Source organism: Diabrotica undecimpunctata, chromosome 6 (assembly GCF_040954645.1).
Source record: "Diabrotica undecimpunctata isolate CICGRU chromosome 6, icDiaUnde3, whole genome shotgun sequence".
Taxonomy (NCBI): Eukaryota; Metazoa; Arthropoda; class Insecta; order Coleoptera; family Chrysomelidae; genus Diabrotica; species Diabrotica undecimpunctata.
The window spans coordinates 100,297,614-100,313,287 of NC_092808.1; the positions used below are offsets into that span (position 1 = coordinate 100,297,614).

Consider the following 15,674-nt stretch of genomic DNA (forward strand, 5'->3'; position numbering starts at 1 on the left):
TATTCGAACCCTCGAGCTCAGCATTTCCCAAACTTATTTTTCCGTGGCCCGGTTGTAAGTAAACTGTAAGTAATCTTCAAAATGTTGTCGGGTCCAGGCCTCCTTGTTTTTTGTGACAGTTTTGTGCCATTTGTAATTACCACTCGTACCTGCCTCTGAATGAATATTACTCGACTTTTATTATTATTGTCGCTCTTAGATTTTGTACTTGTTTTATAACAAATTTATCCATCGTCAAATTCAACGTAATAAATATGCATAAAAAATACGTTCTCCCAGGCCTGACAACTAAACTTGACACTGAATGAAATGAAGAAAGCAGCAGTGCAGCGGGCGGAAATTTTTTATTTTGTGGATGTTGTAGTGGGAGGTTAAAATAAAAGCAGTGGCGTCAGTCAGACCGCGACCTGAAAAAGCAATATGAGAATCGGCAAGGCGAGGCGCCCGGCATTTTGCTTTCGTATCCCGGTAGCGGGTCGCGACCCACAATTTGGGACGCGCTGCTCTAGCTAGTTTAACCATAGACATATATAAATATCTATAAGCTTAACTACTGAAGAAATTCTTTCTGTTGGCAACTTTGATTTTCGAGTTCTGTCATCTCAATATCACTTCATGATATAGAAGTATGAATCCTTTTTTAAATATTTTTCGTCTATTTAAAGTGGGATTTTAGTTTATAAACCTATTTATGTTCTTGATTCTCCATTGTGGTAAGTTGATTAGTTTTTTTTATGTTTAATTTCACCATTATTCAGTGTCCTTTATAAGATTCCTTTTGATATACCCTTACCTCTACGCCAAGTTTCTTTTCAACCTTATTAATCGTATATGTATGTTAAATCTTTTATGTAAATCATTTTAGCTAATTTATTTACTAATTATTATATTCATTTGATTGTCTTGCTAACGCTAATATATTTTTTATATACCTGTTAAGCTTTTATAACTTTATGTCAAGATAACATTTTAAATTTATGCTGTCACTAACACAAGGTCACTTGCTTTAGTTTTTTGGTTTTAATTTAAATTTTTTTGTCCCCTTTTTGGTTTTTATTTCCTGAATGGTGCACCATCCAGGAAACGTAAGACGTAATCAAGACAAAATCAACGTAAGACTACTTCAGCTTACATCCACACATTCAGCTTTCGCACAAATATTCAACTAAATCCAACAACCACACTGAAACTATATTCATCTGCAACTTCAGGAACACACAGAAGAGACATAAATTATATAAAAAATTGCCATACTTAAGTATATTTTTATATTTTATTTCTTGTACACCCTGCCAAACTTATTTTTTAGAAAAACAAAAAGAGAAATCAAACGATTTCTACTTAGCGAAACCGAATTCAAATCTTAACCACTGTGTTTCCTAAAATTTGCGAAACAAACAGCTGGATGAATTACTCGGCAAGGGAATCTAAAATTGCATTCCACAAGCCGTTCATCCTAGTCAAAATTCGTAGTGAATTCAGTATCGTCATTCTGTTCTGTGTTATTTTTTAGATTTTCATTTAAGATAAGACCTGCGAGACAGCGCTAGTCGTTACGCCTAAAACAATTAGCACCCAATATTATAGGTAATAACTGCACTCTTATACATTGAATTTTATATTGTTACATCCTCCAGCAGTAGTGTGAGCTTTACTCAGACATATTTTTGAAAACACTTTTTATCCATCGAATTATGATTTTTCTCTAAGTCTATGAGTCTACACTCTTTTATTTGGTGGAAGATATCAATGTAGCATTTTTAGTTTCAGCCTTTTTAAATTGATAAAAAATATTTACAATTCTTTAGATAATAAAAAAGCTCCTTTTGTATATTTGTAGATCTCTCTAAAGCATTTGATACTGTAAACCACAAAATACTGTTACATAAACCAAAAAATTACGGCATCAGAGATGTGGCCTTCAAATTGTTAGAGAGCTACTTAAGTGACAGACAGCAAAAGGTAACTGTAGATGGTAAAATCAGCATGACCAGAACTGCGACTTACGGAGTCCCGCAAGGAACGGTGTTGGGGCCGCTTTTATTTACTATTTATATAAATACATTACTTACATTGCAGACTTCAGGCCAGATCATAAGTTTCGCTGACGATACAGCTATTTTTTATAGCAATAATAATTGGAAAAAGTTAAAAAGAAAAATGTCGAAATGGACTTTGTAAAAATAAAAAAATGGTTTCAATGGACAGACACCTAAAATGGGATCATCATATCAAATATGTAGTCCAAAAAATAAGAGGTTTACTCCCCAAATTCAAATATTTCGCGACTTCTTAGATGTTCACCACTTGAAGATTTTATACTCTTCTCTGGTACAATCACAATTAACCTATGGGATTATTGGATGGGGTGGAGCGTACAATACTCACCTTAAAAATCTAAACGTTATACAAAATTGGATAATTAGAATAATATATAGAAGGGGTATAAGATCTTCAGTGGACCAATTATTTACAGACAGTCATTTCATGGATTTAAACCAGTTGTACTCCTACAAATCATTATTATATTTACACAGAGAGAAATCATTTCTGAATTGTACCTACCATACATATCAAACCAGAAATAGAAACAACGATATTAGTACCAAAAAAAGGAAAAACCATTGGCCAACGTTGCATTGATTTTTTCGGACCAAAAATGTTTAATTGCTTACCATCTACCATCAAAATAATAGATAACTATAAAAAATAAAAAAAAATTAAAACAATGGATCCATGGTAACAGATATAAATTGCATGAAGTAATGAACAGCTATTAATGTGCTTCAATTTCAAATAAATGTTATACAGTAAACCTCCGTTAACCGAAATATTTGGGGGGGAGGCCGTTTCGGAAAACAAGAATTTCGGTTAAAAATAAAATTGTTTTTTATAGTATTCTTGGTCAAAGTATTAGTATTAAAAAATACTATGAGTTGATTTCGTAATGTTTTCTAATAAGTAAATACAGAATAAAGTAATAAAATTAAGGAAAATGAACAAGTTTAACATACTTTTTTAAAGAAATCTATTTTCTTTTGCGTTTTTGTTTGACAACGATGTTTTGCAGCTATATCTCTTCATCGTTCATTTGCAGAACATCATGAATTTGCCTCATTCGATTGTTCGACGAAACGTAAAGTAATCTGAAAAGGGCATAACTTTATGCAAAGACAGCAAAAATTAAGAACCTAGTCGTGTCCCTAACTAATTAGGCCTACTGTATAAATATTACCTCTCATCATCATCACTGGCTCGACAACCCTTTTTGGGTCTTGGCCTGTTCTAGGATTCTTCTCCATTCCGATCTGTTTCGTGCTTTTTTTCTCTTTAAGGTTGTTATATCATTTTTTATTTTTAAGGTTGTTATATCATTTTCTTGATGTAGCGTTCATCACGCTACATCAAGTATACGACTACACGAAGACACAGAAAAATTCAGCTTAGGTCGAGGAGTAAGACAAGGAGACAATATTTCACCAAAATTGTTCACGGCAGCTCTAGAGTCAATATTTAAGAACACCCAATGGCAAGATATGGGCATCAATATAGATGGAGAAAGATTAAATCATCTGAGGTTTGCAGATGATGTCGTATTAATCGCAGATAACTTACAGGATACGGTTTCTATGCTACATTCGCTTAAAAGTCTGTCTGAAAGAGCAGGATTAAAGATAAACTTTGAGAAAACTAAACTTATGACAAATCTCGTAATGAGTGGAAATATAACTATCGACAATAATACCATACAACAAACAGACACTTACAAATATCTGGGACACGAGATCAAAATAAACAGAGACAATCAAACAAATAAAATACAGAGGCGAATAGGCCTGACATGGGCAGCATTTGGTAAACTAAGCCATATTCTAAAAAGTTCAATTCCCATGTGTCTCAAGCGAAAAGTTTATAACCAATGTGTTTTGCCTGTACAAACTTATGGAGCAGAGACTTTAACACTCACGCAGAAATCTGCGAATAAACTAAGAGTTACACAACGAGCCATGGAACGTGCAATGCTGAATGTGAGCCTCCGAGACCACATAACAAACCGACAAATCAGGCAAAGATCAGGAGTTCAAGACGTCATCGAAAGAACCACGAGACTTAAGTGGAACTGGGCAGGACACTTAGCCAGAACACAAGATGGACGATGGACAAGACGAATTATGAAATGGAGGCCCAGAAATTATAAAAGAAGCCGAGGACGACCACCGACTAGATGGACCGACGACATAAAAAGAGTAGCGGGAAACTGGCTACAAGCGGCCCAGTGTAGAGAACACTGGAAAGAACTGAGGGAGGCCTATGTCCAGCAGTGGACGGGATTGGCTGATGATATCATTTTCTATTTGTTCTAAGTATCTCAGTTTCGGTCTTCCTCTTGTTCTTTTTCCTACTGGCATCTGTTTGAATATTTTGTTTGGTATTTCGCCTTCTTCCATTCTTTCTACATGTCCTATCCAACGCAGCCGTCCTATTTTGATGAATGTTATAATATCCGGATCCTGGTATATTTTGTATAGTTCAGAGTTGTATCGTCTTCGCCTCTAAATATTACCTCTACGGCATTGAAAATCATTGAAGGCAGCGCGAGTCGGCGGTCTCGTGCTGCCTGTTGTCTGCTGGGTCGTCATCTTCGTCGTCTGATACGCTCAGGTTGTCTGAATGAAGAACCATATCAATGATGTCCTGGTCGATGAATTCACTTTCTGAGTCATCGGCTGGTAACCACTCACTGGTTAATTTCTTCACATCCCGGCAAAATTTTTTATTAAAGTTTTAATTTTTTCTGTCGTTTCTTTACCATTTTCTTCTTCAGGATCGTCAATCAAAATCCCATCAAAAAGTTTTTTCCATCAATTGAAGATTTTGGATTCATTTGTCTTCTGTGATAACAGATGTCTTAAGAATGTTCCTCTATAATGTCTGTTGAATGTCTCTATTACTCCCTGGTCTAACGGCTGAATTAAGCTCGTGACATTCGCAATTGTCATTTTGTAGATTTTGAGGGTGAGTTGGCGCATTGTCAACAAGCAACAATGCTTTAATGGGAAGGTTTTTTGATTTTAAAAAGGATTTTACACTTGGGACAAATTCATGTTCGAACCATTCTGAAAATAAAGTGGTCCACATCCATGAGCTTTTTGGGCCCTATAAAAAGCTGGAAGTGCTTTTTCGGAAATATCTTTTAGAGCTCTTGGTTTTTTTGATTTCCCAACACACATAGGCATCAATCGGTGAGTGAAATTAATGGAATTGTTTACGTTTTGCGATAAAAATTTACTTTTTATTGACGAAATTATTGAAACTCAGCCGTTTCGGTTAAACGAGGTTTCGGTTAAAAAGGTTTCGGTTAAGGGAGGTTTTACTGTATTTTTAAATTTTATGTTCTACTAATTGTAATTTGTCAACAGTTTGTATGTTAATACTTTAAAAAATTTATAATTGTAATTTGTGCGAATATGTTAAAAAAAAATTCAACCCTCACGTACAAGTTGTAGTCCATGTGACAAACAACTTCTGTAAGAAACTGGGTTTATTTATTGTATAAAATATGTAAATTTATATTATAATGCATTTTTTTTGTTATAAATAAACTCTATTATTATTATTATTATCCAAATTTAGCCATACGGCTTACACTCACTATAAGGGGAACATTCGCTCATCCCAGATACCTACGGTGTCAAAAGGATTGAGCTCTGGTGGGACTCTTTCCATGTTATCGAGTCCTAGGTGACTTGGTACGTCGGTGTATCTCCCAAAAATTTTCGCACGCATCTTGACGTCGAAAGTAGCACAGCTTTCTGCATGATCTTATATAGATGTTCATTTAGACCCAGCTTTTTTATGTTTTCTAGGAGGTTCTTCGGGATGACTCCAGTGGTAGAAAGAATAATAGGCATCGTCTGGGTACTTTCCATTATTATTATTATTATTATTTTCAAACCAGTATTTTCGTCGCCTTTTCTGATGCTCTTTATATTGCCATCTTGCCATCTACGTTTATATGGCCCTTTTAAAAATAGCGTTTATATGACCCTTTCTAAAATAAGTTTCGTACAAAAAACTTGTATCTTTTTTGCTTGTTGAGTTATTTTGAAAAAAAGGGGATTTTTTGAGAAATTCCAAAAAACAGTGTTTTTACGTTAAACTCTGATTTTTTCAAAACTAAACTTTCTAAACCTGTTAAACTTCCAGAATGTAATGTTTGTATTTAAATAAAGTAAATAACCTTAATTTTCACGCAAATCACTTTTTAAATGGTAGCTTTAAAGATTTTTTTTATAAAGTTTGTATAAGTTTTCCATGAAATGCTTACTGTTTTCCAGTTATTCAAAATCATATGTTTGGTGTATTCATTCGATGAATAAAAGTCTACTTTCGAACAGCCATAACTTTGTTAATATTAAGTTTAAGGTAATAATGAAAAACGACTATCTTTACTTTATAAGCTGCATTTTACATCGGAACAGTTTTCCCGATAAAATCTAAATTTTTAAAGTTATTCGTGAAAAACCGATTAAAAACATACTTTTTTAACGTGTAATTTGTGAACTTTCAGTCAGGAATAACTCCAAAAATATTGACTTTTCGAAAAAACTCTAAATAACATTTTTGACATAAAATTCACTATTCAAGTGACCACCATGTTTTTTTTTTAACTTTTTCATGCATATGCATATAACATTTCATGCACCCTTGACATATACTCTATGTAATAACATGATTCAAAGATTTCTCCTTAGTTTTAATTTTCATCTGTAGTAAATTACGAATACTGATTTGAAGAGCAGGATTTGTGGTGTAGACCCTACAACTTTGAGTTATATAGAAGCTTCGGACAAGATGACGTGAAATGCATTAAAGTAGCACGCCTCAGATAGATTGGGCATGTAATCAGAAGAGAGAAAGATGCGACGGTGAGAAAAGTATTTTACCAAAGAGGGCCAGTGGGACAACGTTCTAGGATTAGACCGAAACTTAGGTACCTGGACAGCTTGGCAGACGACATAAAATACATTTAAGTTAAAAAATGGAGAAGAGTTGCTTTAGTTACGATCAGTTGGAATTAAATTATTGTAGTAATGTAACGTTATAAACGTCACATCTCTATTAATTTATATTTAAATTTTTATTTTATTTTAATTTGTTTATTAATTTATTAATTTCTTTATCTTCAGTTTAATTTTTACTATTTTTTATTTATAAAAATAGTTGGCGCCCTCTGTTTTTCTCTTCTTCCTCTGTCTTTATTTTTTTTCTCTCTCTTTCTGTCCCATAGAATAAATGTTCGCCCTCTCACTTTTGTTCGGCAGACTATTCTGTTCCGTGTTGACTGACAAGCTAGTTTCATGATATCTATAGCAACATTCTATGACATCTGTGCTAACTTCATTCAGTCTCCCACTTTCTGTCAAAACAACTTTTCTGTAGTGGGATTATTTTTTGCCTCTTTTTGAAATTTATAAAAGAAGGCAAAAATTATTATAAGACTCATTTTTATGGTCTACAAATTCTCTTGGGGTAAGTACTTTCATTGTGATGTTTATTATATAATTCTGACCACATTTCCAATATTTGTAACCTTACTTTCTTTCGAAAGCACATTTTTTTTTCTGATATATGCATTAGGACTCTTTAACAGAATTTAACTAAGTAGTAACATTCATATTTCATTTTATCCTTGCCATACGCTATTTGTTTAAGTGTAATTTTGTAAGATGGCAAGGAAGTTAAACCTTTCTTTTTGATGTGTTTCTAATGCAGTTGTTCCTTATCTTTTAGTTTATTGGACATATCAAAACCTTATTGGTTTATTGCACATTTTATTGGATTCATTGAATTTATTGGAAATATTGGTTTATCAACAACTGAATTGACCAGATTGAATTGATTGGCCACATTCAATTTTACTAATCAGGACATACAGCCACGTGTGACTGCAGCTCTCTCTCCAGAAGCCACAACTTCTAATTGGAGGACCTAACAGCTAGAACACACAAGCAGCCCATCGAAGCAATAAGTAACACTTATTAACTGTTAAGCTTTGGCAGGGTTAATTATTGTTTTTTTATTCATTTAAATAAATATGTTTGGTTAAAATTTGTCTTATTTGCTATCAACTGAGAACTCAGGTTCAATCCCTAGTTTAAGACAATACGAACTCACCCTTGAGATACTGAGCTAGGCAAGGTATAGACGATAAGCTCCCATGGTTGATTGAGGTATTATTTTTACAATAGTATTTCAATTCTCTTTGGTAGTCTTATCGTTACAGTAAAATTGAAAATGTGATGTAACGTACTGTTACAAGTTTGTTCTCGTTGCAAACCGGTGCTCAGGTGTTTTGAAGGACACAACGGTGAGCTTTGGGATGAGCGTCAATAGATTTGGGAAGGGGGTATATTTAAAAATTTGGAAAAATTGTCCCATCTTGTCCTTTGTCGAGGGACGAGGAAAACTCAGTAGTTAACCTATGAGAAGATTGGTTTACGAAGATAAAAAAATAGGCTAAACTTCTAAAAAAATCAGTATGTATAAATAAAACATAGCAAACACACTTACCTTATAATATCTGTCTATATTTGTATCAGGTTTACCTTCTTATTAGTAACCAGAAGAAAGGCAGATTATGGGAGAGCATTAACAAATAATGGCTACAAATTAACAATTTTTATGACTCAAAAATTCAGCCAGATAAATGTTTAATGAAATATTAACAAATTAGCCAAGTAAACATAAATAGAATAAAATGGATAGCAAAAAGACAAAAATACAAATTTAGATAAACTAGGTATTAAGTAAATAGTTCTAAAATTAGTTGAAATACCTTTATAACTGGGTAAACTGCAAAATGAATTCAAATACTAAAATTTAGCAAAAATATTAGGCATTACCTCAGTTATAGCATACTATCATGATACTATAGGCAATATTTTCTACCATCTATAAAACATTGTACATAATAATTAGCTGAACAAAAACCACAACAATTCTCTTTGATCATCAGAGCACTGACATGCAAACTGTTGGGCTGTATTTACAAAATACAGAGTATACAGAGTATACTAGAAAATTAAAAGTGCATATAGTGCCCTGTAAAAAAATTTTCCACTGCACAGTACTAGATATACAGGCAATAGAAGCTAACATATATATTTCTTCAGTTGACTAGAAAAAAGATATTTAGCGATCTTATCTCGAACATTCGGACAAGTTTTAAAATTAATTTTAACTTACAAAACTAATTTTCATCTGAATCAAAACTTACCACTTTATTTTATCATTGTTTAACTATTGTAATTAGATATTCGTAGTACTGCACTACATTATCGATTTTCCCATCTTTCTTACGGGATATGTGCCCAATTGCGACAAAAACCAAAAACGGGCCAAGGCTGAGCGGTACTCTAATACTCCATCGTACCCCGACCAACATCGAAGTCCTCGATGACTAAATTCGGATATCCACAATGAAATCGACCGTTACTCACTGTCACTCCCCAAGGAGTGGAAATCATCACCAAAAATCATTATCTTGCCAGCATAAGCAGAAAGATTCTTATTTATTGCCTGAGTAAATATCTAGGCAGAATCGGGATCAAACAAAAGAGAAATTTGTTTATTATAAAGAGACTCCAAAATGTTTAGATTTATTAATCTCAGATACGCAAAAAGATTAAGAATCTTTTTCGGTGTTATAATATAAGTCGTGAAACAAAAATGCTACAGTGTAACAAAATTTTTAATGACCACCAGATTGACTATCGTGAATGTCAATAAATCAATAAAAAGTTATCTGAATTAAGTTGCTTAACTTTTCTGCTTTTGCAAAAATGTTAAAATTTTGATTAATTTAGCTTAAGACCTTAAGCCAAAGAAAAGACTTAACAATACTCATGACAACTTTAAAATATTATTAGGTAAGTTTTTAACGATCATAGAGCACTTAAATGTAAAGAAGTATAATTTAAAATTAAGGCAACGCATAAAATTAAAAACACTATTAATAACTTTTCTTGAAATCTGTAACTACATCATAAGTAAAGAATTATTTTTATGTTAAAGTAATTCTAACTAATATAAACATTAAAATAAGTGTTTTACTCACCTAATTATACTAAAGGATGTAATTAGATATCAGTTTAAATAAAACACTGCTTGAATAATTAAAGATGTATATATTTACATAGAAATTACTACAATAAATGACTGACTATAATACATACAGTATATATATACTACCTACAATAAATAATTTAATGGACTCTACTAGTACCCATTTCCATAGCCCCAAAGTACGGATATCCTGACTTTGCTTCGCTTGCAGAATGGGCTCCTGCGTAATGTGTTCCTGAAGCCAATAGACTGAAACAAAGAAAATAATGAATTAGATACGTTTTTATAAACCATGTTATAAAAGCGATATATATATATATATATATATATATATAAATTAAGGATCACTCGAAGAGTGGTGGGTTTTTCGGTCAAAAGGTGGAGAGAAAAAAGACAAAGAAGGTGGCTACTTCATCTATCTATTGAAGACGATTCGCTTTCTAATCAGAAAGCATCATCAGTTCATCTAAAAAGAACAATATGAAAAACCAAACATCCATAGAAAAGTTATTATAAGTGTGTTACCTCAAAAAGACATGTAGCAGTCAATAAGGTGTTAACACCTTAACCACAAGTTGGTATAGGAAACCAATGGCCCCTAATAGGTTTGTTAACTACCATTCTTGTCATCCTTTCAAATATAAATTAAACCTAATTAAAGCTTTAAGCTGTAGACTAAAATAGACTAACACATCCGGTTAATCGAACGGAATCCCTTCAATTATTTAGAAATATTCTGATTGAGAATTCGTATCCATCCTCCCTCATTAATAAATACCTTTATTTACAAAGCTATGGTTCCTCTTTAAATAACATACCCAATGGTGACCAACTTAGAATAATATCAAATAATTCCATTAATAACACTGTTCTGCCTAATACTGTACTTGGGACTTCAACTACCCATTACTCATCTCTACCTTATTTTCCTTAAGTTACTGAAAAACTTATTAAACTGTACAAACAGACTAACGTACCTGTTAAAATTGCAGTTAAAGAATGCTAAGACTGTCAGAAATTTGTTTTCTAAAACAAAAACACCCTTGTCCCTTCAGTTTGTCTTCAGTCCCTTGTTTACTTTAAAATTGTCCCCTAAGGTGTATGTTTTATCATATTTTCATATTAAATAATTTCAAATAAAAATAAAATAAAATAATATTTTCTTATTTTAGGTTAGATTCTTAGATTACTTAGATTCATTCAACTTACATTTTATTGATTATTTTGTCAATGTTACATTTACATATGTGAAATAATTGTTTCTGATTAAATAGTTTAATAAAATTTTATAATTAAAATTGATTCATAGAATCTTTATTAATCTCAGCTCCAAATGCTATGAACCTTGGACTATTGAAAGTTGAATCAATCTTTACCTGTGGCTGGCTATCCAGCCACAACGTAGACTATTTTAATATATGATATTTTGGATTGACCTCACTTGTTTGTTCATTGTCTCTCTTAACCAATCACTGTGGAAAAAATGGTGATCTTAACCACCTTTTTCTTTCATTTTTTGGTTTTCACTGACAGATTTGTCACCCAAATTTATCATATTCTTTAAATTTACCGCTCTATTGCACTAGAGGTTGGTAATTCGCCTTGCTGTTCTGTCATATTTTGACCTCAAGGCCGCTGTCTTTTCTCGTTGTTTGGCGTGGGTTCTACTTGTTGCTTCCATTTAACCGGCAGCAGGTAAGAAGCTAAGAGTGGTAACCTCATTATATTTTTAAATATTACTATATTTTAATCTTAATCAATTTAATAATGTTACCTAAATTTAAAATTAAATTTAACTAATAATATACTGTTGGAAGTGCATCTTATGATCTTGTTAGTTCTCTGCAAATTAATGTTTTTTACTTAAGCTTTTTTACATAATTTTTATATACATGTACAATTACCACATGGTCTTTTGCTGTGCTAGGTTTGAGTTAATTTGTATACTGTATTTAGTTTCAATTAATTGTGTATACAACATAATCTTATAATGTCCATTGTCGTAAGCTTCTTTAGATATTTAATATCATTGACTGCTACGTCTTTTGAGGTAACACACTTATAATAACTTTTCTATGGATGTTTGGTATTTCATATTGTTCTTTTTAACAGAACTGATGATGCTTTCTGATTAGAAAGCAAAACGTCTTCAATAAGTGGATGACCACAAAACCTACCACTCTTCGAGTGATCCTTGATTTATATTGAATTGATGGTCGTACTCCTATATTTTTGTATTGAAAGGGTATCCCAAAGTTCTGTGAGTGTACGGAGAAGTTTGAGTTCGGTTCGAACTGTCCATTTGCCATAGATCATATTATTGACATATTACTGACTTAAAATTAAATGTATCTGAAAGTATCTGAAAGTTCTGTTTCATTAATTTTTATTACTCTTGGAAAAAAATTCCATCCATTATACATTTCGCATTTTTTTTACTTGTAACTTAAGACGTTATATGGCATATATAAATTTAAAGAAACCTTTGTATAAGTACAATTCTTAATTATCATCTAGTCTCTCGTGCATGGCACTACAGACCAAATCGAGTGCTGGCTTTCTCCAAACTATGGCTCCAACCTTGCCGGTCTCACGCCAAACTTCTCCAGGTTGTCACGTCTAGCAAATTTTGCGCGTCCGCTGCCACTTCATTCTCCCATTTTTTCCGTGGCCTTCCTTTTGGTCTTACGCCCTATATTTTAGTACCTAGGGCTCTTTCTGACAATGAATCGGTCTCTATCCTCACTTCATGACCAGCATCAGATAAGTTTATGAAATTTAACGAATTCTGAGATCGGTGCCTCTTTGAACAGTTGTAAAGTTCATGGTTCTATCTGGATCTCTATTCGCCGTTTTCACAAACGGTCCAAATATCTTCCTTACGAATTTTCTTTCGAAGACTACTAGCTTTATGTTTGTCTTTTGTCATCACCCATATTTCGCATTCATAACATACTATTGATCTGCTAATAGTTTTGTAAACCTTGATTTTAGATTTTCAAGTGTGTTTTGGAAGCGGAACACATGGGCGAGTGAAAAATAAGCTTTGTTTGTCTTTACTATTCTTTTTTGAATTTCTGGTTTTTCTGTTTCATCCCTATTTAATGCAACTCCCAAATATGTGAAACTTTCTACAGTTTCAATATTGTTCTCTAATTCAGCTGTGCTTTATATTCTCCTAGCTCTTGCCTGTGTTAGCTTTTTCGTCTTTTGAATATTTATTTCTAGTCCGGTCTCTTTTGCCTCGATTTTTAATTTTAAATATATTTCTGCCGCTGATTTCATCGGCATAGGCGGTAACCTGTATTGAATTATTTGTTAGGAGGTTTACTGTACATAATTTTGACATTTATTAGGACATTTTTTATTAACAATGTAAATTTATGTTTCCTTTTCAGCAAATTTCTAATACGCAGAAAAAGTTTTTTTATTACTTATTACATTGATTTTAACAACTACCCCAATTTATTAAAAGTAATGTTAAAATGTATTGTATTTTTAATTTATAACCCACAAAATAATAGTCGAGCTAGATTTTGCTACAGGTTGTTAATAATTGATTACAAATGCTATGTCAAAAGTTCCCATGGATTCCGCTTGTCCGTTGTCTTTTATCCGAGATCAAAAGTCAAAAATGTTTGTTTTTGTGCGTATCTCTAAACCGGTGTGGGCTATCATAAAAATGGACAAGAGAAAGTTTATAAATCGTGAAATTCTCTACAAAAAAAGATCAATGCTCCTCTACGAAACACCATCTTCGAGCGATTTCAAACCTGGAACATACGAATATGCACCCATATATGTCCATTATATACCATCGTTAACTTAATATATAGACGCGACGACAGTTGATAAACGACAGGTGATGACGCAATGGAAGGCGTATTTTGGACAAATATCTTCAGCATGTTCAAAGCCACTTCGGTCATACCGTTACCATAGTACCTGTTGGTTATTCTGATTACACGAAAAATGTGAAAGCTGAAAAACAACGTCGTTAATATTTTAATTAATTTATTAAAACTACAAAATCATTTTCACTGTCTTTGATCGATCGATGACTGTTCCGTCAAACCAACAACACATTCTAGCTAATATTCACAATAAATCTCGCTTATTTTTATATTGTGTAAGAATTCGCAGGTTTCACTACTCTTGTTAAATAAGCTATTAGTATTTCTAATTTCGTTATTATTGAAACTGCCATAGCACAATTTAGTAGCATCAATATAATGATCTGCTAGTGTGTCTGTTAATTTTACTGGTGTTCTATCACATTCGTCAATAACACTACCACAGAGATAAACCGCAGAACTTGCACGACCAACAGATGCTATTTTGTTCTCAGTCTCCTTCTCAAATCCTCAATTATATGGATAAATACAAAAGTTAAACTTATAAAAGAATAATACGCCCAGTCCTAACATATAGTTCAGAGACAGACCTGGACTCTAACAAAAAGTAATGTTTCAGGATGTTTCGAAAGAAAAGTACTAAGACGAATCTATGGAGCGCTGAATAACAATGTAGTGTGAAGAAGACGATACAACTTCAAACTTTATAGAATATACCAGGAACCAGATATCGTAAAACATATTAAGATAGGACGTCTGAGGTGAATAGGGAATGCGGATGAAACAAAATAACCCAGCTAGAAAAACGCTCCTTGATAGACCCATTGGTCAGTGATGAAGAGAAAGACCCAGAACAAGGTTCCTTGATCACATCGATGAAGACATGAGAAATATGGGAATACGTGTTTGGCGGAGGATGGCGATGGATAGGGACGACCGAAGAAAAATTCTTGAGGAGGCTAGAACCCACGCAGAATGATGATCATGATCAAATTCGTGATTTTATAAACTGTTAATGTACTTTACTGATCGTCTTTTGACATATTTGTCGCACACCAGTGTTTTCTATTTTCATGTAGTGGCGGCGGTAGCACAGTGATTGTGTTAATTCAATTTCTAATTTAACTAAGCCGCCATTGTTCTTTGGGCGGCACGTAAAGCCGTCGATCTCTTGGACGCTTGCGCGATCTAAAAATCCTAACACTAGAGCTGAGTCAGAAGGTTACAAGAACTTTACTTTTTTTATTTTCATGTCGGACACATCGAATTTAATATTAAATGCTATGCACTGTCTGCTTTATGTTTGGCTAGTGTATACATCTTTTTTTTACCTACCATTTTTGGTAATAACCTCGTTATGATTTTCTACGCCTTTATATTAGCTTTTGCTAAATATACTTCAGCTTCCTTTTAGGAAAAAGTGTAGTTTTAAAAATATGTATACAGACATATTTTCTTCATATTTTATATAGATTTCTCTTTTCTCAACGCTATGTTTACTCTAAGTATATCTATATATATACTCTATATATTTTTTGAAAAAAAATGTACAAAAATACAAAAATGTAGTAAAAACAAAAAATGAATCTTTTTATTGGACAATCATAACCGGTTAGAAAGGTCCGGCTTCGACTGAAGCAATTGAAACATTTCAGTACAAGTCTCATCAAAATTTACATACACCTGCATCGC

At 32.9% G+C, this 15,674-nt stretch overlaps 1 protein-coding gene across 1 annotated transcript in view; it reads right to left on the minus strand.

Moving 5' to 3' along the window:
• Positions 1-10,176: 10,176 nt before the first annotated feature.
• LOC140442752 (protein gooseberry-like) overlaps positions 10,177-15,674 on the minus strand; it is an 82,084-nt gene continuing 76,586 nt past the window's right edge. Inside the window, exon 5 of the mRNA XM_072533726.1 lies at positions 10,177-10,377. Coding sequence (XP_072389827.1) covers positions 10,269-10,377 — 109 coding nt within the window. The 3' untranslated portion in view covers positions 10,177-10,268. The remainder of the gene's footprint in view (positions 10,378-15,674) is intronic.